The sequence below is a fragment of the Megalobrama amblycephala genome, linkage group LG11 (assembly GCF_018812025.1).
Source record: "Megalobrama amblycephala isolate DHTTF-2021 linkage group LG11, ASM1881202v1, whole genome shotgun sequence".
NCBI lineage: Eukaryota > Metazoa > Chordata > Actinopteri > Cypriniformes > Xenocyprididae > Megalobrama > Megalobrama amblycephala.
This window is the reverse complement of record NC_063054.1, coordinates 7938421-7961918: the sequence shown is the minus strand read 5'-3', so window position 1 is coordinate 7961918 and position 23498 is coordinate 7938421. Positions and strand designations below refer to the sequence as shown.

At 36.8% G+C, this 23498-nt stretch overlaps 2 protein-coding genes across 2 annotated transcripts; both read left to right on the top strand.

Annotated features, from left to right (window-relative positions):
- The first annotated feature begins 1286 nt into the window (after nucleotides 1-1286).
- On the top strand, nucleotides 1287-7098 carry kcnk13b (potassium channel, subfamily K, member 13b). The gene is made up of 2 exons (XM_048208088.1): nucleotides 1287-2386; nucleotides 5956-7098. The coding sequence occupies exons 1-2, from the start codon at nucleotides 2047-2049 to the stop codon at nucleotides 6852-6854; spliced, it is 1239 nt and encodes a 412-aa protein (XP_048064045.1). The 5' UTR covers nucleotides 1287-2046; the 3' UTR covers nucleotides 6855-7098.
- A 4408-nt stretch (nucleotides 7099-11506) lies between these two features.
- Nucleotides 11507-20187, top strand: psmc1b (proteasome 26S subunit, ATPase 1b). The gene is given in 12 exon segments (XM_048208523.1): nucleotides 11507-11659; nucleotides 12895-12948; nucleotides 13033-13129; nucleotides 13212-13336; nucleotides 13414-13521; nucleotides 13523-13600; nucleotides 15507-15635; nucleotides 16434-16530; nucleotides 16643-16832; nucleotides 19349-19500; nucleotides 19593-19747; nucleotides 19904-20187. Coding segments are annotated over 12 exon segments (1458 nt in total). The 5' UTR covers nucleotides 11507-11521; the 3' UTR covers nucleotides 20039-20187.
- The last annotated feature ends 3311 nt before the right edge of the window (nucleotides 20188-23498 follow it).

Here is a 23498-nt window from a genome sequence, read left to right as displayed (position 1 = left end):
AAAAACAACCATAATCCCCCCTCCTCCAAACTTTACACTTGGCACAATGCAGTCAGTCAAGTACCGTCCTCCTGGCAACCGCCAAACCCAGACTCATCCATCGGATTGTCAGACAGAGAAGTGATTCGTCACTCCAGAGAACACGTCTCCACTGCTCTAGAGTCCAGTGCCGGCGTGCTTTACCCCACTGCATCCAACACCTTGCATTACACTTGGTGATGTAAGGCTTGTATGCAGCTGCTTGGCCATGGACACCCATTCCATGAAGCTCTCTACGTACTGTTCTTGAGCTAATCTGAAGGCTACACGAAGTTTGGAGGTCTGTAGCTATTGATTCTGCAGAAAGTTGGCGACTTCTGCGCACTGTACGCCTCAGTATGTGCTGACCCCGCTCTGTGATTTTACGCGGCCTACCACTTCATGGTTGAGTTGCTGTTGTTCCCAATTGCTTTCACTTTGTTATGGTACCACTAACAGTTGACTGTGGAATATTTAGTAGTGAGGAAATTTCACGAACTTATTGCACAGGTGGCAACCTATCATGGTACCACGTTTGAATTCACTGAGCACAAATGTTTGTAGAAGCAGTCTGCATGCCTAGGTGCTTGATTTTATACACCTGTGACCATGGAAGTGATTGGAACACAGGGTGTCCTAATACTTTTGGCAATATAGTATATGTTTTATTTATTTATGTTTATGTTTTATTTACCCTTTTTTATTTACCCTACCCATAACGCTGGACTACTGCGTTATGATGAGGCCACGGCAGAAACATAGGAGGCAGATATGAGCGGCTTTATTCCGCACTCCCCTGGTCTCAAAACATGTCTCAGTTATAGCCTATTGCTAATTTCTGCTCATCCGGCAACAACACAGCCTTGTTTCTGCAGCGACTTTCAGCATGTTTCCTATAACAACATCTGACGTTTACGTTTTACTTTGCGTGAGAAAGTCACATAAACCACATGAAATCCGATCAGCGCGGTCAGACTGAAACGGATTTCCAGAAATGCGATTTGAATAGGATTCCAAACCACATATGAATGTTGCTTGAAGCGAATTTGTAAAAATCGCATTTCATGTGGGTTTTGGCCGTTCAGACTTGCTAAATCTGATCAGATTTCAATCGGACAAAAATCGGATTTGGACTGACAGACTGAACGACACAATTGTTTTTACTGTATATTACTTTTTTTTTGGATTGACAGACTGAAAGACACAATTGTTTTTACTGTATATTACTGTTTCAATGGAAAACGGTATTTTACCATGTAAAAATTGTTTCTTTCTCTTTTTTTTTTACAGCTAATTTGACACACTACATGGGCTGAAATGATCAAATCTTGCATCACGACGGCCGACGCCCATTGTCGTTTACGAATCCCCAGGACACCCGTCAAGCAGATCGTGGCAAAATCACGCTAAAAAATGTGGTCTGAACCGGGCATTAGTTTAACTACATCAAGATAATCTGATTAACTGATCCAAATGTTCATAATTAATTATAACAAGTTATGATTAATTATTATTTCCCTTTTGAGCTAATTTGCTACAAAATTTACCTTGAAAAATGTGCTGGAAAGGGCTTTGAAAATAATGATTAATAAAAGTTAAAAAAAGAAAAAAACGTACACCATATTTTTATAGCCAGTAAAAACACAGACCATTTGTAGAAAATAAAAAATGAAACCACATGAAGTGTTTTGTGAAAGTGTTTTGAATCAGATGTTTAAAAGATTTCTCCTTTGTGTGCGTGTGCGCGCGCGCTGCTGTAGAACCTGTGATCTGATCTGACGCCACTGACCGGATCCACGCGCGCTCTTGGAGAGGTTGGGGTCACACAGTCCATCACAGCGCTGGAGACAAAACGCATCATGCTGGCAGATGTCTTCCGGCAGGAGCTGGACATTTCGAGCAGAATAACGCTTCTGAGATTAAGATCCTAGAAACATTTGGACGCAGACCTCTGAACAGAAAAATGCATGATCCATGATGAACTGGGATGTGGTGGTTCATCTGTTCCTATAATATTGCTCTAAAATAATGGCTTGCAGGGCTGGATGCTGCTGCAACAGCATCGGTAACATAAATGAAGATAATGCAAGATTTCTCATGTTGGCTTTGCTAATCATCATCTACCTGTTATGCGGGGCAGCGGTGTTTTCAGCGCTGGAGCATCCGAAGGAGAAGCTCGCCAAAGAGAGATGGGCTCAGAGGATCGAGCAGTTCACCCACAAGTACAACCTGAGTCAAGACGACTTGAAGAACTTCCTGAGGAACTATGAGGAAGCCAATGTGGCGGGAATCCGTGTGGACACGACCAGACCGCGATGGGATTTCGCTGGAGCTTTTTATTTTGTCGGAACTGTGGTTTCAACTATCGGTGAGCTGCCAAAATAACCTTCTAAACTCAAAGTGCAGAAAAAACATATTTTGACAAAAATGTAATCTATTATAGTGAATATAGCCAGAATAAGTACTACATTAAAGTAACATGCGCAACAAGTCCTTATAAACCATTGTGTTCGCATTCAGACAGCGAAACGATAGTTTTTTTTTCTTTCAGTGGCACTAATGTGACAATATTGATGTTTAAGACTAGATGGCTTTTCTCACGTCATGGTTTAATTAACAAGTTTAATCTGATTTAATGGATTTCAAACACCTTGACTCTTGAGACGTGGGAAACATGTCCTTTTCATTTACCTGCCATTTGTTTTTACAAAAAACTAATCTGAGCTGGTCACTGTGCAAACCAATTAATTTCACACACACACACACACACACACACACACACACACACACACACACACACACACACACACACACACACACACAAGATCCTCTTTCTATATTTGTGACCCCGGACCACAAAACCAGTCATAAGGGTAATTTTTTTTTTAGATGTATCTAATCTGAAAGCTGAATAAATAAGCTTTCCATTGGTGTATGGTTTGTTAGGTAGGACAATATTTGGCCGAGATACAAATATTTGAAAATCTGGAATCTGAGGGTGCAAAAAAAAAAAAAAAAATCAAAATATTGAGAAAAATACCTTTAAAGTTGTCCAAATGAAGTCCTTAGCAATGCATATTCACTCACAAAAATATTTTTTTGATAGATTTACGGTAGGAAATTTACAAAATATCTTCATGGAACATGATCTTTACTTAATATCCTAATGATTTTTGGCAAAAAATAAAAATCGATAATTTTGTCCCATACAATGTATTGTTAGCTATTGCTGCAAATATAGCCATGAGACTTATGACTGGTTTTGTGGTCAAGGGTCACATTTCATCTTCTAACAGTTAACATCACACAGAGGCAGTATCTATTCTTTAATAATACTTTTTTTTCATATTCTGAGTATCTCAACCATGATGCCAACTCAATCGCACAAATTAAAGGACATTGTTTGCGATTTTTAGATAATTTTTGTCGTTTTCATTCAGGTCATATTAGTAGCTAAAGAAACCACATTTAATACATGTGAGATATATGCAACACATTTGCCAAAGATTTTCTGTCTGACTGTCTCAATTCAAGATGGAGCTGAAAATCAGTTTGAATCCATTCTGTAGTCTTGTTCATTTATAATACACTGATAGAGTAGAGCTATAGAGGAAAACACAATTTTTTTTGTGAAGAATCAAGAGATTAAACCTATGTGTGAAAACCTTTGAACATGATAAACAGATTAACCGTAAACAGAATTCCATTCCATCAGTTCTACTGATACATAAACCTTTTTTAGTTTTCAGTTTTTTGGCCTGTTTTGCCCTAGAACTTAAAGGGTTAGTTCACCCAAAAATGAAAATTCTGTCATTTATTACTCAGTCTTATGTCGTTCCACACTCGTAAGACCTTTGAACCACTGATTCGAAACAAAAGATTTGTTAAGCTTCAAAGCTTCATGAAGTAGTGTTTTGAAATCGCCCATCACTAGATATTGTTGAATAAATTTGCTATTCTGTTGTTTTTGGCGCACAGAAAGTATTCTCGTCGCTTTATAATATTAAAGTTGAACCACTGTAGTCATATGAACTGTTTTAAATATGTTTTTAGTAGCTTTCTGGGCATTGAAAAATTGAGTGTTATTGCTGTCAATAGAGGCCTCACTGAGCCATCGGATTTCATCAAAAATATCTTAATTTGTGTTCCGAAGATGAATGAAGGTCTCATGGGTGTGGAAGGACATGAGGGTGAGTAATTAATAACCCAAATTAATTTTTGGGTCAATTAACCCTTTAAGAATAAGTGCAACATCAAAGAAAACTTTTCAGTTCATTTCAATTCTACCTGAAAATTCTTGCTTTGCAAAGTAAAATATTTTCAATATTAACCCATGAGAACTGAAAATTTAGCATCTCCATAAACCAAGTTCAATTAATTCTCAGCATGTGTCAGATTTGTCTTTGCAGAAGGGCTAAAGAGAATATTAAATCCATCAGATCTTATTTCCATGCAGTCTGTCATCTGGCAGTTCATGCGCAAAAAAATCTTCACAGCAGAGCAAGCAAAGTTTATTTTAAGCTCATTAATATTTACACTTATCCTCTCCTGATGCTTGTAGATCATCTAGAAGATAGAAAAGTCACACCATGGATATGAACAGTAGACAGTTTTCAAGTCTTATTCATTAGTACTAGTTTAATTCATTTCAGGTTATCAATAAACACATAGTAGGAAAAGGTCTTCGTAAATATGTCAGTGGATGCCATGCTTCTCAGGATTTAATTGCAATGAAATCGTAATCAAAATGAACCAGTTTGCACATGAAATCGGTATGACCAATACAAGAAAAAAACTATGGAGAGGTAAGGCTGCCGTCACCAATGGCAACCTATTTCTAGTGGTTTGAGAAGAAAGGAAAGTGGGGTTGTCTGGATGGTGGAGGTGATTGGAGCCTGGGGTTCACGTGGGATTTGGAGCACATGCTGCTCATTAAAGGACAATTACAGCTCGGTTTCTAATTAGCCCACAGCAGTTGGTTGTGCTAATCTATTGTCGTTCGGCAGTAAAATGAAGGTCTGTGGTGGCTGGATAGTTTTCATACAGTTCTCTGTATGTTTTGATGTCTATAGATTATATCAGGTAGCTTATATGGAATTACTTTGGCAAAACACAATATAGGCTACTTGTTGACTTTGTAGGAGGAATCTGTTTTTTTCCTTCTCAAATCTAACTGCAAATTACATGTGGCCAGATCTGATTATTTCTCTTCAGACTGTAGTCACTGTTTCTGGCATGTCCACATTGGTTCAACGTGTGAGATTTTAACAATGGATGTTTTGCATTGACCATGTGTCTAAATCATATTTGACGCAGACAAAAGCATAAAAACAACAAAAGATGGAATATAAAATGTTTTAGTGTCGCAACACCTGATAAAGGGTTATTATATTAAACTAAACTAAAACTAAAACCATTTTCGTTACTTGAAATAAAATAAACATTAAAAACTTAAATTATCTCTGCTAGTTGCCAAGATCATATTTCTCATTTTTGTGTAGCTTAATCTGGTACTAAAATAAGTCAAAATAAATCTAAAATAAAAATTAATAAAAATTAACAACACAGCAAAATTAATAAAACTTTAAAATTAAAATTGAAATATATAATAAAATCAAATTTAATACTAAAATAGTATCTCATTGAACCTAAATCAGTAGATGATGGGGAAAAAAAACGGATTAAAATCTGATTTATTGGAGTAAAATCTGATTTCTGGTTTGGAAATCTTGTGGATTTCAAGTGTTTTTTCTACTGTTCAGTGTTCAAAAACTGAACAAATTGAAGATATGTTGAGGAAATTTTGCTCCAACCAATAAGCAATAAAAATTTAAAATATTATAAAAAAAAAAAAAAAGAAGTATATTGTGGTTGCTGTGATTGCTTTATAACAGGTATAAATCTAACATCCTCATTTTATTTCTGTGTCTGGCACAGGTTTTGGGATGACGACACCCGTCACTATTGCCGGAAAGATATTCCTGATCTTTTATGGGCTTATTGGTTGCGCTGCCACCATTTTGTTCTTTAACCTCTTCCTGGAACGTGTCATCACCGTGATCGCATTCGTTCTGAAGTTCTGCCACGAGCGCAGAGAACGCCGCAAAGCCGGTCCGGCTCAAAACTGCCACCGTCCCTCCACCGGCAACAGAGAGCGGCGTACAGACAGCTTGGCCGGCTGGAAACCTTCGGTGTACTGCGTGATGCTCATCTTGGGAGTCGCCGCCATCTTGGTCTCCTGCTGCGCGTCCGCCATGTATTCTGCGGCTGAGGGTTGGGACTATCTGGACGCCCTTTATTTCTGTTTCGTGGCTTTCAGCACCATTGGTTTCGGGGATATGGTGAGCAACCAGCGTGAGATGTACAAGGCTCAGGCGGCCTACAGGGTGGGCAACTTCCTTTTCATTCTAACAGGGGTGTGTTGCATCTACTCACTGTTCAACGTCATTTCCATCGTGATCAAGCAAGTTCTCAACTGGCTTCTGCGGAGGCTGGAGACTCCCTGCCGCTGCCCAGCCCGAGGGAACCGCCATACTCGGAGGAACGTGGTCGTCCCGGGCCACATGAGGCCCCGGCGTGAAAACTCCATCGAGACTGACGCAGTCAATGATAGCGAGGCGGATGGACGGCGGATGTCTGGAGAGATGATTTCCATGAAAGACTTTCTGGCTGCTAATAAAGTTAATCTGGCCATCATGCAGAAGCAGCTGTCAGAGATGGCTAACGGACATCCTCGCCAGTTAGGGAGCAGCTCACGCCACAATGAGTTCTCCGGAGGGGTCGGAGCGCTGGGAATCATGAACAACCGACTGGCAGAGACAAGTGTAGATAGATAAATCCAACATTTAGAAATATGAAGTAACCAGAGGACCTCCACAGCAAAGTGGGACTTTTTTTCGAAAAAGATGAGCAAATAATTTACCATAAAGGTGCGGTCACATTACTGAAATTTTGTGGACAAAAAAGGCTCAATTGTCTACACTCTTAAAAATAAAGGTTCTTTATTGTCATTGATGGTTCCATAAAGAACCTTTAAAGGGGACCTATAATGCCTCTTTTACAAGATGTAATATAAGTCTCTGGTGTCCCCAGAATGTGTCTGTGAAGTTTCAGTTCAAAATACCCCACAGATCATTTATTATAGCTTGTCAAATTTGCCCCTCTTTGGGAGTGAGCAAAAACACGCTGTTTTTGTGTGTGTCCCTTTAAATGCAAATAAGCTGCTGCTCCCAGCCACTTTCCAGAAGAGGGCGGAGCTTTAACAGCTCGTGCTTCAGTTGCTCAACAACAACAAAGCTGGAGAATCTCACGCAGCCAAAATGAGGATTGTCAGTAACGTGTTCAGCCTTACATTGTTCAAACCAGAGTCGACACTGATGGAGAGACTCAGGAAGAAGTTACAACTTTTAGAATGAAACTGGACGTTTCTGAATGATTAGTGGATAAATTTATGTAGTTGCTGTGGAGTTGATTCAACTCATCGACTAGCATGTGCAGTCATGTTAATCTTTTGTGTAAATCCAGCGTTGAATTGACCCTCGTTGGTGAAGCAGTCCGGCGTAAAATGACAGCATGGCAACAACACTCTACTACAACAACTCTTCCTCTTCCTCCTCTTCTCTTCCCAACATGGCCTCACCCCCTTTGTTGCATGTTCTTGGGGGTGGGGTTTATGTAAATTTTAGGGTTTGTGATGTCACCAATCCGTGAAGAAGCTCATTGTAGTCCCTACCAGCCGTTTGTTGTAGTCCTTAAACAGAGATTTCTTGAAAAGAAAATATCTCCATTTGCATTGAACTTTGAGCATCATAACTTTGCAGATGTTGTTTATGCTCAAACAGCAACATTAGACACTAACTAAAGTTAAAAAAGTGAAATCATATTCAAAGGCCCTTTTAACATGAATAGAATCTTTCCATTCCACACAAGATTCTTTATAGTGAAAAAAAGGTTCTTTCGATTATTAAAATGTTCTTCACACTAAAGGCCGGGACACAACAAGCCGATGGTTGGCTGTTGGAAAGCGTCTGTTGGTCTAGTTTTAAATGTGTGTTCCACACGTTGGGTCTCGTCGGGCTCACGTCGGCGGCAGTTTGCCCGATTCAGCATGTTTAATCGGTGACGGAGCCGTGGTGAGAGTGGGAACTCTGATTGGATGTTCAGTTTAGCAAATGCGTATATCTCGTATATCCTTGTTTTGGTTTCTCATTTTGAATGACGAATATAGACTATTGATACCTGCTGATATAGACAGTTAATTTGTTACACACTGGTGCAGAACACACATGCTAGTTTGCAGTCGGCTGTAGTCTGTGCTCTGTGCTCAAGTGCAGCTTTTTGTTCCAGACGCAGCCGACACGAGGTGACAACACCATCGGTTTTCGTCACCATTAGTTCTTTGCCATCGGCTTGGTGTGTCTCGGGCTTAAGAAAAATGGTTCTTTTAAGAACTGTTCACTCAAGGTGGCATTGCTGCAGAAACCCCCACTTGGAACCTTTATTTTTTTAAGAGTCTATTGTCAATTGCATAGAGATGTATGAAGCACAGCACACACGGAAGTCACTTTCAAACCATCCAGCTTTCTGTTGAATTCGCATGACCAGCTGAATGCAATGCAAAATCTGTTTGGGAAAATCTTTTGACCTCACATAAATTCTCGATTGTGCGGATTCCTTTTAAAATTACTAGATTTTGCCCATAAAATTCGCCTAACAACAGTAAATGTGACCACACCTTAACTCTTATCCTTTGGGTCTCATTCACTAATAATTGCATACATATGCTCTTTGGTACAAGGTTCTCATGCAAAATGTATGGTGTACTCACAAAATGTCTTAAAAGGATTAAAAGATTAAATGTCTTAAAAGGCCATATTATGCTCTTTGATTTTGTTTCTGAGGTCTACTAGGCTTTCATGCTTGAATGTTTAAAGGGGACCTATAATGCCCATTTTCACAAGATGTAATATAAGTCTCTGGTGTTTCCAGAATGTGTCTGTGAAGTTTCAGCTCAAAATACCCCACAGATCATTTATTGTAGCTTGTCAAATTTGCCTCTATTTTGGTGTGAGCAAAAACACGCTGTTTTTGTGTGTGTCCCTTTAAATGCAAATGAGCTGCTGCTCCTAGCCACTTTCCAGAAGAGGACGACACTTTAACAGCTCGCGCTTCAGTTGCTCAACAACAACAAAGCTGGAGAATCTGACGCAGCCAAAATGACGACTGTCAGTAACGGTGTTCAGCCTTACATTGTTCAAACCAGAGTCACTGATGGAGAGACTCAGGAAGAAGTTACTTTCCAAAAAGCAGCGCAGTGTGTTTTGATTGGTCAGCTGGAACTGCGTGTTGTGATTGGTCAACCACTTTGAGTGTGTTTCAGAAATGTCACGCCATAACCACAAGTTTCATAACACTACTTTGTAACTTTGCAGACCTTTTTATGCTCAAACAGCAATATTGCATACTAAAAAAGTTGAAAATGTAAAAAAAGCATAATAGGTCCTCTTTTATGTTGATGAATATGGATTATTTGAAACAAGGGAGCATGGGTACAAAGTTAGTGATTTGCATAATACACGTCCAAACATGCATGACCTTTAGAATTATTTCTGAAGGATCATGTGGCACTGAAAACTGGAGTAATGATGCTGAAAATTAAATTGTAATATTGTTTCACATGAGATATCTGAGGCCACCGGGGAGGAGTCTGTGGTGTTTTTGCACGTGTGCTTAAATCCTAAAGTGCAAACTTTTTGATCAATCTTGATTTTTGAGTGAGGATGATTGCACAGTTAGTGAATGAGACCCATTGTGAACAAAATAATTTATTGCTGCTGATTTTGAACTTGAGGATATTTGAGCTGCTGTGCTGTTCATCATCTTTCACACAAACTTCTCTAATTGAGCCACTGTAAACTGGTAGAGATCATTAATTTGCAAACAAATGTGTAAAAATGGATGACCTTAGTTTTCTTGCATATTTGAGCACTGTCACAGTATGCTAATATGTTCATTATATCTAACGTTAAAGGGGAAGTGTGACATTTATGCATTGGTAGATCGATGGAGTATAAGTGGGAAATGAATCATTTGCTCTCATTGCATCAGTTATACTTAGAATACGTTTCTATGGGAACTTTTCTACGAATAGGATAGATGAAATCTGCATGAATAATGTCTTAATTCATTAAGGCAAAGACATCTTGAACTTTATGTCTTCCCCATCACACTACACTCGCAAGTAGAAGCAAAGTCGTATCATATTTACTGTCCTATTCTATTTGCTTCACAGATTGACGCGAAAGGACATATAAATAATGAACACCAATCAAAAACAGTTTGTGACACATTAACCAAATAAATAAATATTGTCCTGAATTATGTCTTTGTTATTGTTTGTGAGTGTGTATGTGGCCTGAAATATTCATGTTTTTACTATTTATGGGCAGTACTCAGACATAAAGATGGAAGGAAATGTGTTTAGATCACATTACCAGAGATACAATATGTCATGATGTTAGGAGGTTGCTATGGAAACTATAACTCTTAATGTGCAAGAAGAATACCTCATATCCACCACTTAGATAGCAGAAATCCTGTTGGTAAGTGCATATGTGCTTCATATGCGAGATGTTTTGGCTAGTATTGTTCTGAATAGAAGAGCTTTACAGTACTGCGAAGAGGGTGCAAGTAGTCACGACTGCCTTTGTTTCTGGCTCTCCAGGGGCCGGATCTGTGAGGACCCCCCTGCAAACCTGCCAAAACATGTCAAAGAAGCAATCAGAGGAAACAGTATGGAATGAAAAAAGATGGTGGTGGAAAAAAATAGCCCATGACCTACATTCAGTAAATAAGATGACCTACAATCATACACAGAAATACATGTGACTTTAAAGACACTGAAGTCCCAAATCATGCTACATACATACATATATATTTGAAATCATTCTAATATGCTGATTTGATGCTTAAATATTATCAGTGTTGAAAACAGTTGATACTGTTGAACAGTGTGATACACTACTATTCAAAATAATTTTTGGGTAAGCAAGATTTAAAAATGTAATACTTTTGTTCAGCAAGGATGCATTAAATTGATCAAAAGTGACAGTAAATACATTTATAATGTTACAAAAGATTTCTATTTCAAATAAATGCTGGTTTTGACAAAAAATGAAGCAGCAAAAACGTTTTTTAACATTGATATTAATCAAGGACATCATTCAGTTCTTTTAAATTATAATAATATATCACAATTTTGCCGTTTTACTGTATTTTTGATCAAATAAATACAGCTTTGCTGAACATAAGATACTTCTTTCAAACAAACAAACAAACAAACAAATCTTTAATTATTCCAAATGATTGACAGGTAACGTTAATGTACCTCCAATGCATGACTCCTCGTGCTGCATTTGAGCCGGAGGCCGGACGCTGTCATACCCTACAGCTAATATGAGCCTATAGCTAATATGGTTAATAATTTTTATTAAAGGTTCTGGCAATGATAAATTTGAGTTCTCTTGCTAAAGGCGAGACACCCGACGTGAATGAACAAACGCGTTTCGGTCTTTCACGTCTTTTGTCCTATCAGTCTATCCGTAGTGGCGTTTATTGTGAGCGACAAGCGGTGGTGAAGATGGTGAGTGAGCAGTTTATTTACCGATTCATTTTTTTTAAATGGGTTCCTTCTCCCCACATCAGTTCTGTAATTTGCAGATATAGTGTGTGAAAGCTGTGTAAACGGGTGCGTGAACGGTGTCTCATAACTCTCTGATAAATACCTCGACACCGATGGATTAACAACACAACATCATCCTCTCATTCATAGATCTCAAAAGCGTTACAATCAATGAACTTACCCGCATACAACCTAAAACCTGTCAAAACTTTAACTCAATTTAAATTTTCTCGATATTCCGATATTTATGGTGTATTTTTGCTTGTTTCATTCATGCAATCTTGTCGAAAAACAAAGAGTTCATCGGTACAGATGTATTAAACACACGAATTAAAATCAGAGTAGGGTGTTCATTATATAAAGCAAATATTTTTTTCTTCCTTTACATTTAAAGTGGTCAGTGAATGTCATTTTGGGCATGATTTTTTTTTTTTTTTTTTTGTCATAATATAGAGTATCTAATCTACATAGATTAATTAATATTTGTAGTGTTTCGTATATGTGAGGTTTAATACAAGTCTTTTTCTTTTTAAATAATGTACAGTAGCCATAAGTCACACTTAAAATGTATGAAAGTCACTGCATTAGATGCAAAATATCAAATGGATGATTCTAGAATTAAGTTATGCTGTCAGATCCTCTCAAGTTTACACATTATTATTAATATTTATTATTATTATTAATATATTGAATCAAACTCAGTTAAATGCTAAAAATAGTTGCATATCAAAATGTAAACTGTAATAATATATTTTAATATAACTACTGTTTTTATTGAAAAAAAATACAGCGGTTAAATAATTTACTTATAGCGACAATCTCAGTTTCTGTTAATAATATATTTAAAATATATTTATTTTATTTGTATGTATGACTAAGATTTTTATAAAGATTAAGTTTTTAAAAATGTTTTTGAAGAGATGTATCTTTTGCATACCAGGTCTACATTTATTTGATTTCTGAAGGATCATGTGACACTGAAGGACTGGAATAATGATGCTGAAAATTCAGATTTGCATCACAGGAATGAATTACATTTTAAAAATATATTCAAATAAAAAGCAATTATTTTAAATTGTACTAATATTTAACAATATTACTGTTTTAATGTATTTTTGATCATATACATTCATCAAATACAAGTCTTCTTTCAAAAACATACATTTTATACAAGACATGAATCTTTCTGAACACAGGGCCAGAGTCAGAGCGGAGGACACGGACCGGGAGGTGGAAAGAAAGATGATAAGGTGACCAGAATAACATGGATATTTTAAAACGGTGTCATTCAGATGTTTGTACTTTTTTAATGATTTTATCCATCTTCATAACAGGATAAGAAGAAGAAATATGAGCCGCCCATTCCAACTAGAGTGGGCAAGAGGAAGAGGAAGTCCAAGGGCCCTGATGCTGCTAGCAAACTGCCTTTAGGTACAGGAAGTGACCTTTTCTGTTGAAATCAGGAATATCTTGTGGATCATTTTCAGTAATGTCCGTTTGTCTCTCTGTATAGTCACCCCTCACACACAGTGCAGACTGAAGCTCTTGAAGCAGGAGAGAATTAAAGATTACCTGCTGATGGAAGAGGAGTTCATCAGAAACCAGGAGCAGATGAAACCTCTTGAGGAGAAACAGGAGGTGCACCATCTGTCCTTCTTCTCTCTCGCCCTCTTTTTGTTGTTCTGTACTGATATTTCTGTTTTCTCTCTTCTTAGGAGGAGAGGTCAAAGGTCGATGACCTCAGGGGGACCCCTATGTCTGTGGGGACCCTGGAGGAGATAATTGATGACAATCATGCCATTGTCTCCACGTCTGTGGGCTCAGGAGCATTATGTCAGCATTCTCTCGTTTGTTGACAAAGATCTGCTGGAGCCCGGCTGTTCCGTCTTGCTCAATCACAAGGTAAAATATCCGCCAGAACAATCAGGATTTATTATAAATAAATAGGTTAAATCTTTCAAACTTTATTATTGACAATTGTAATAAACAACTATTCCGAAGTAGTATAGTTTAAACTGCAAAACAAGTATTTTTGTCTAGTTTTCCAGTTAAAAAAATCTAATAATACCTGAAACTAGATAAATTAATTTAAACAACACTTCTTATGATATTAAGACTTGTTTTCAGAGAATGTATCTTTAAAAAAAGGTACATTTTGCCCTACTTTTATTTTGCAAAGAAGTTTAAAAACATGAAAAATTTATCCAGTGCACTGCAGAAAGACAAAATATGTTGGTTACACTTTACAATAAGGTTCATTAGTTAAACTGTAGTTAATGTATTAACTAACATGAACTAACACTGAGCAGTACATTTGTTACTGTAATTACTAATCTTCATTAAGGTTAGTTAATAAAAATACAGTTGTTCATTGTTTGTTCATGTTAGTTCACAGTGCATTAAAGGTGCCGTAAGAACGTCTTTTCAAAAGATGTAATATAAGTCTAAGGTGTCCCCTGAATGTGTCTGTGAAGTTTCAGCTCAAAATACCCTATAGATTTTTTTAATAAATTTTTTTAACTGCCTATTTTGAGGCATCATTAATTATGCGCTGATTCAGGCTGCGGCCCCTTTAAATCTCTCGCTCTCTGCCCTCCCGAGCTCTTGACTATAAGTGCAGTTATACAGTGCATAAACAAAGTTCACACAGCTAATATAACCCTCAAATGGATCTTTACAAGATGTTCGTCATTCATGCTGCATGCATGCATCGATTCCTGTGAGTATAGTATTTATTTGGATGTTTACATTTGATTCTGAATGAGTTTGAGGTTATATGCTCTGAGGCTAACGGGCTAACATTACACACTGTTGGAGAGATTTACAAAGAATGAAGTTGTTTATGAATTATACAGACTGCAAGTGTTTAAAAATGAAAATAGCGACGGCTCTCTTGTCTCCGCGAATACAGTAAGAAACGATGGTAACTTTAACCACATTTAACAGTACATTAGCAACATGCTAACAAAACATTTAGAAAGACAATTTACAAATATCACTAAAAATATCATGTAATCATGGATCATGTCCATTATTATCCCTCCATCTGCCATTTTTCGCTATTGTCCTTGCTTGCTTACCTAGTCTGATGATTCAGCTGTGCAGCTCCAGACTTTAATACTGGCTTGTCTAATGCCTTGAACATGGGCTGGCATATGCAAATATTGGGGTCATACATATTAATGATCCCGACTGTTACGTAACAGTCAGTGTTATGTTGAGATTCGCCTGTTTTCCGGAGGTCTTTTAAACAAATGAAATTTATATAAGAAGGAGGAAACAATGGAGTTTGAAACTCACTGTATGTCTTTTCCATGTACTGAACTCTTGTTATTCAACTATGCCAAGGTAAATTCAATTTTTGATTCTAGGGCACCTTTAACTAAAATTAACAAGATTTTAAAAATGTATTAGTAAATGTTGAAATTAACATTAACAAAGATTAATAAATGCTGTAGAAGTGGAGTTATTAGTTATTAGTTCATGTTAACTAATGTAGTTAACTGATGTTAACTGATGATTGTAAAGTGCTGCCAATATATCTATATTCAAGCTACAGTCAATGAAAGCAATTCTTACTATCTTATTCAATGTGGCTTCATATAAATTTATATTGTTTTATGTATTTTTGGAAAACAAATAAAAAGACACTAATTAAAAACTTTTAAGTAATACATTTTATTTTATTTATTTATTTGTAATTGCAACTGTTGTAATTGCAACTTATGCTTTCCTGTATCTAATTTTTGGATGCCAAACATTGGCAGATTGACCTATTAAATAAGACCTATATTCTTGTTGTTTATAGGTCCATGCTGTCATCGGGGTGCTGATGGACGACACAGACCCTCTTGTTACAGTCATGAAGGTGGAGAAGGCTCCGCAAGAGACCTATGCGGACATCGGTGGACTGGACGGTCAGATACAAGAAATTAAGGCAAGTTAAAAACAAATCTTTATTGGATTGAAAGACCAGATGTGTTTACTAGTGTGAAGTCACCATACAAAATTGTATTAAAGGGTTAGTTCACCCAAAAATTAACATTCTGTCATTTACTCACCCTCATGTCGTTCCACACCTGTAAGACTTTTGTTTATCTTCGGAACACAAATGCAGATATTTTTAATGAAATCTGAGCGATTTCTTTCCCGCCATAGATTAGCTACACAACTGGCACTTTGATGCTTCAAAAAGTTCATAAAGAGATCGTAAAACTAATCCATATGAATTGAGCGGTTTAGTCCAAATTTTCTGAAGAGACTCGATCGCTTTATATGATGAACAGATTCAATTTAGGCTTTTATTAGTATTTTATAAAATAAAGTTTAAAGTAAATATTGCTTAATGCAAAATAATATTTTCATCATTTATTTTGGTTTTAGTACAATGATAATATAGAAGCTGATTATTCAATTTTGTCATTTTGAAAATGTTTTTTTATTTTAGTGCTTAGTATTTTTGACACACAGTATGAGTGTCTTTATACGTGGAAATATACAGTAGAGCTGCCTATATATTTTAGGAAGGTTGTTCATTATCTGCTGGTCCTTGGTATCAAAAATGGAAAAATAACTGTTCTAAGAGATCTCTTCATATAGGAAGAATTTTACCTGTTAATACATTTTTACATTTTACATTTTTACATTACAAAAACTGCAAGTACTTGATGTTTATTCAGATAAAAATGAATCTATGCTGCTTAACAAATGTTTTGGCTGTCACAATGATCTACAGGAGTCAGTGGAGCTTCCGCTGACCCATCCAGAGTATTATGAGGAAATGGGGATAAAGCCTCCCAAAGGGGTCATTCTCTACGGCGCTCCTGGAACAGGTGAGTCCAACAACACTCTTTGTGTACAGAATCCACAGAAAGAAGTACATTATCATGGGCATGTGGCGACATCCCAAATCTTGATCTGTCATGTATTTCCTCTGGATGTCAGGTAAAACCCTCCTTGCAAAAGCGGTGGCCAATCAGACGTCTGCAACATTTTTGCGTGTTGTTGGTTCAGAGCTGATTCAGAAGTATCTCGGCGACGGCCCTAAATTAGTGCGTGAGCTCTTCAGGGTGGCCGAGGAACACGCACCTTCTATCGTCTTCATCGATGAGATTGACGCTATTGGAACTAAGAGGTAAAGCAATGTTATGAAATAATTCAAATATGCTTATATCCATTGCAATGCATACGCATTTTTGGTCTTTATTAAAGTGCCCCTATTATGCTATTTTAAAGGTTCCTAATTTTGTTTTGACGTTCTCCTACAACAGGCTTACATGCATGAAAGGTCAAAAAACACTTTAATTTTCTCATAATATACATAGCAGCATCACCTCTTTTCTCACAGTGTCTGAAACGGTCTGCCCTGAATGGTCAAATAGCCCAGTCTGTTGTGATTGGTCAAACGCTTACAGTGCATGTCGTTAATGAAACACCCATTGACCAACATTATATTAGTTGGTTAGTCGCAGAAAAAAAAACTTGTGGCGAAGTCACACAGTCCGTGAGGGACAGATAGTTAACAGCGGGTCCTTGTGGTAATTACAGTATTTCAGGCAGGGAATCCAAACGTTCGCCTATCATCCAACGACCTCAAATATGACTTATCATTTGAAACATGTAAGTAGTAGCAACTTTATATGGCTGCGTTAACTTAGATAAATGTGCACTGTTATAAGCCGCAAATCCAAGTGTTTGTGCGGAACCTGGAAGCTGAAGGATAGTGCACTTACTGCGTGCATTTCACTTACACTTTTCCTTGATAACAGCGGAAACACCTTAAAATACTCCATTTATGGTCATACAGATAAGAGTAATACATCATTTGAAACTGTCAAGGGCCTTTTTTTTGTGTAAACTCACAATAACAAGAAAACGTGCCTTTGTAAAATAAAGTAAACAAACTGAATGTGCTTTCTGCCGTCTCTGTCTCCCTGAACTGGAGTGCGTCACAAAAATGAACCAAAACTCAGTGAATAGGCTACTCGCCTCACAGACATGAGAAATATATCTGTAGCAACATCATCAGCCAACACTGACTCAGAAAACATATATATTATTATATATTAAAGGTGCCCTAGAATTAAATATTGAATTTATATTGGCATACTTGAATAACAAGAGTTCAGTACATGGAAAAGACATACACTGAGTTTCAAACTCCATTGTTTCCTCCTCCTTATATAAATCTCATTTGTTTAAAAGACCTCCGAAGAACAGGCGAATCTCAACACCGACTGTTACGTAACAGTCCGAATCATTAATATGTACGCCCCCAATATTTGCATATGCCAGCCCATGATCAAGCCATTAGACAAGGGCAGAACGTCTGGATGTGCACAGCTGAATCATCAGACTAGGTAAGCAAGCAAGAATAATAGCGAAAAATGGCAGATGGAGCAATAATAACTGACATGATCCATGATATCATGATATTTTTAGTGATATTTGTGAATTGTCTTTCTAAATGTTTCGTTAGCATGTTGCTAATGTACTGTTAAATGAGGTTAAAGTTACCATCGTTTATTACTGTATTCGCGGAGACAAGAGAGCCGTCGCTATTTTCATTTTAACACTTATAAACACTTTTATAAACACTTGCAGTCTGTATAATGCATTAACACAACTTCATTCTTTATAAATCTCTCCAACAGTGTGTAATGTTAGCTTTAGCCACGGAGCATAGCCTCAAACTCATTCAGAATCAAATGTAAACATCCAAATAAATACAATACTCACATGATCCGATGTATGCATGCAGCATGCATGACGAACATCTTGTAAAGATCCATTTTGAGGGTTATATTAGCTGTGTAAACTGTGTTTATGCTGTTCAAGGCAAGCGCGAGCTCCGTGGGAGGGGGAGCACGAGATTTAAAGGGGCCGCAACCTATATATCGGTGCATAGTTAATCATGCCCCAAAATAGGCAGTTAAAAAAATGAATTAAAAAAAATGTATGGGGTATTTTGAGCTGAAACTTCACAGACACATTCAGGGGACACCTTAGACTTATATTACATCTTTTAAAAAGAAGTTCTAGGGCACCTTTAATATATATATTAAATACTCATTATGGTTTAGTATTCTCCTCAGTACATATTTAAGTAATTAAATTAATATAAATGTGTGATTAGTCGACTTAAATGAATGACTAATAGTCGACTAGAAAAAGCTTTAGCCTGGAGCAGTCCTGCTTGATACGAACAGTAATGTATTCACTGGATCAATACAAGTCCTCCTCCTTTGCATGCAAATTGGATTTGCTTTCACAGAGCAGAAAACAGCGTCTTCTCAACATTTCAACAACACGAACCAAACTCTTCCAGGCCTCAGCTAAAAGTCCAGTGTTTGAGGGTCAAAGTAAAAAGAAAGTTGTTGGCAGCCATTGAAGATCATAGGCCTGTATTAATCAAATGTGTTACAAATCTACGTATAGGATCATGCAGGAAATAAGACTGGACGACTTGTTTCAGCAGTTCAGAATTGATTCTTCCTTTTAGGAGACAATAACTTTATTTGTCTTTGATCTTTGAAACTTTGCAGACTTTTTACATTCACAAACAGCTGCATTACACTCTGCATGAAAAAGCATAATAGGGGCACTTTAAAAAATACTGTGTCATGGTGTACCCTGAATACCTCTTTACAGATACGACTCAAACTCAGGAGGTGAGCGTGAAATTCAGAGAACCATGTTGGAACTGCTAAACCAGCTGGATGGCTTTGATTCACGTGGAGATGTGAAGGTCATTATGGCTACCAACAGAATAGAGACCCTTGATCCTGCTCTTATTCGACCGGGTAAGATGCTACTGCAAACTGACACTGTGATATTCAAAGCGTGTGTATTTTAGATGCACCCTCAAGGCATTTTTCTCTGTTTTCCCCCTCAGGTCGCATCGACCGTAAGATTGAGTTCCCGTTACCAGATGAGAAAACCAAGAGAAGGATATTCCAGATTCACACCAGCAGAATGACCGTGGCCGAGGACGTGAACTTGGACGACCTCATTCTAGCTAAAGACGACCTTTCAGGAGCTGATATTAAGGTATGTTGAAGGGTTTGCCAGTGGTTCGGTTCATTGCAGAAAGCTCTGCTGCCCTCTTGTGGTGTTTTTATTCATTTATTTATTTTTTGTCTATAATATTCAGAATGCAGATGAATTGTTCATTATATCTCATCTCTTGATTTTGTGTCTCTTCAGGCCATCTGTACAGAAGCAGGGCTCATGGCCCTCAGAGAACGCAGGATGAAGGTCACCAACGAGGACTTCAAGAAGTCTAAAGAAAATGTTTTGTATAAGAAGCAAGAGGGCACACCAGAAGGCCTCTATCTCTGATCTTCCTCCAGTTTTTATTTCTATGTGAATATATGAGTGTGACGCTCCCTTTCAAGTACGCGTTTGGCTAAAATATACGCATGTTTTTGTCTGCCAATTTGTTTTTCATTCATGTGAGCAGAAAATAAATGCTAGAGCTGTATGACTGATTTGATTAGTTTGTCTCTTTTTTTTTTGAATTTAACCAAAAATACTTTACTTAAAAAACAATAAAAACTTTAACTAACAAAAATTAAATCAATTTATATATATACAGTACAGTCCAAAAGTTTGGAACCACTAAGATTTTTAATGCTTTTAAAAGAAGTTTCGTCTGCTCACCAAGGCTGCATTTATTTAATTAAAAATACAGTAAAAACAGTAATATTGTGAAATATTATTACAATTTAAAATACCTGTTTTCTATTTGAATATATTTCACAAAGTAATTTATTCCTGTGATGCAAAGCTGAATTTTCAGCATCATTACTCCAGTCTTCAGTGTCACATGATCCTTCAGAAATCATTCTAATATGCTGATCTGCTGCTCAAGAAACATTTAATGTGTACAATTGTACAAAATATTTGTGTACAATATTTTTTTTCAGGATTATTTGATGAATAGAAAGTTCAAAAGAACAGTGTTTATCTGAAATCTAATCTTTTGTAACATTATAAATGTCTTTACTGCCACTTTTGATTGATTTAATGCATCCTTGCTGAATAAAAGTATTCATTTCTTTTCAAAAAAATAAAAATAAAAATTCTTACTGACCCCAAACTTTTGAACGGTAGTGTATAATGCTACAGAAGCTTTGTATTTCAGATAAATGCTGTTCTTTTGAACTTTCTATTCATCAAGGAATCCTGACAAAAAAAGTACACAACTGTTTTCAACATTGAAAATAATCATAAATGTTTATTGAGCAGCAAATCAGCATATTAGAATGATTTCTGAAGGATCATGTGACACTGAAGACTGGAGTAACGATGCTGAAAATTCAGCTTTGCATCACAGGAATAAACTACTTTGTCAAATATATTTAAATAGTACACAGTTATTTTAAATTGTAATAATATTTCACAATATTACTGTTTTTTACTGTATTTTTAATTAAATAAATGTAGCCTTGGTGAGCAGACGAAACTTCTTTTAAAAACATTAAAAATCTTAGTGGTTCCAAACTTTTGGACTGTACTGTATATATATAATATATATATATACACAGATAACTGGTATCAATCTCAGACAGATTTGTTAAATATGTCTACACCCACCGTAAATGTTTCTCTTTGTGAGCTTTTGTTAGAGGTGGCTGAAATGCAAATCTCCATTTATTTTTCACACAGTATTAGTTTTCATTCCTTTTGCATCATTTCATGCTTTTCAGATCTCACTTCCTCCTCGTATTTCATGAGAACTGTGACTTGCTTAACAATGTGGAACAAGCTCTTTAAGTAGGGTTTCCATTCAACTAAGAAAACCTGCAAACTGTTTAACAAACCTATCCGAGATTGATACCAGTTATCGAAAAAGATATGGAGAATTAAATTCAAATAGTTGAAAGAGAAACATTATCATAAAACAAATCTTTTTCTGACATATATGTATTCCACATTTATTGGCACCCCTACAAATTCTAATGAGAAAAAAAAAAAATACCTGAAGTATATTCCCATTCATATGATATGTTTGTAAGTTCACCTTAGTGAACAGGAACACTTAAGTGATAAGTCATGACTTCCTGTTTGAAGTGACACAGATGCCAAATTCCTACAGTCATCCATCACTGTGGGAAAGAGCTGAGAATAAATCATGAAATGGCTATAAGATAATAGTTTAATTGTTTGAATACTAGTTTCTGCTATCTGGGCAATAATCAGCTGGTGAAGTAAACAATTTACCTGGAAGAGAATGTGTGTCAATATTAGCCCTAGACACACACTGAGGAGGATAGTTTGAGTTGCTAAAACAAACTCGGAAGATCAAAGTTGGAGAATTGCAGATTGGGGTCATAAATTCTCCAAAACATGATCCGACCTCACCTTTGTAACTACAACTTGTTTGGGAAGATTGCAATAAAAAGTCTTTGGCGACATCAAACACCAATCTCATGCACCTACAGTTCACCAGGCGTTACTGGGTTTTGTGAACAGAGATGAGACCAAAATAAAGCTTTTTGGAAAATAAGGTGGGTTTGGCGTAGACAGAAACAGCCATGCAGAAAAGTACCTTATCCCCACTGTTAAGTATGCTGGTGGATCTTTAATGCTGTGGGGCTCATTTTCTTCCAAAGACCCTGGACAACATTGTATATAAGAATGTTAGAATTACGTTAGGTTATATATATATATATATATATATCGAAGAAATAAGAAAATTAAAACAATCTTAGTGGGGTCATATGGACAATTTCTGTATAAATTTCAGATCTTTTTCCTTCCAGAAAAGAAACTGTCAATCTGTTGCTTTTAATGTTCTAGTTTTTTATTCATTTTAATGTTCTTAGATTTCAATTTCAAGGAATTTCACTGAAAATCTGTTCTCCTGAACTTCATTATCTTAATCAGAAAGTCATAGTGCCTGCAGAGAAAGCATATCCTCAGAGAGAGAAACGATTAATTTCCCTTCCGTAGAGGATCTGCTAATTATTAGACTAAAGGACCAGCGTCATGCGGCCCGTCTTTCCTCCTGCTTGACTCTGCAGAGACTGGCATAATTAATGCAGCGTTTTTAGATCATTTTCATCTCAATCTCAGTTCTCTGTTCCCCTTAATTATTTAAAACAACCTCATCACTGTGCTGCAGCTCGTATTTGACCAAGTTAACTCTGTTTGAATACATTATTAATAAATAATTTTATAGATTGTTATTATTATACCTTATTCGGACTGATGCTACTGTATATAAAATGTTTTAAATCTACCAGGAAGTAAGTTTTCCTCCTTTTAGTCTTATTTTAAAAACTTAATTCGTCATTGACCTCTGCAAAGCAGCATGAAGAGTGATGAAAATGCTTCCTTGATGTAAAGGAGCAACTAATGGAAGTCTCCAGTCAGCAGAAAAGCAGTCAGTCTGCAGCCCTTCACGGGATCAGTGCTGCACTCTCTTTAAATCATTCGCTGCCAGCACATCAGTGCACATTCAGCAGTCAGAGACTAGCTCACGTACACCAAAAGCTGCATGCAGACCCCTTGAAGATGCTTCTTCAGGACAGACACATCATACATGTTAGTAAAGGTGGTACTCAATGGTAACCCATTTCAGCTCTGATTTTCCACACTAAGAACACTAGGTGTCGTGTTTGACCAGTTTAGTAGAACATAGTCTTCTCGTAAGAGGTAACACACACACAAACATATACATACACACACACACACACATATATATATAGAGAGAGAGAGAGAGAGAGAGTTATGAGGTTGTTTTAAATATTTTGAAGTCTCAAATCAGCATTTTTAATGATTTCTGAAGGATCAT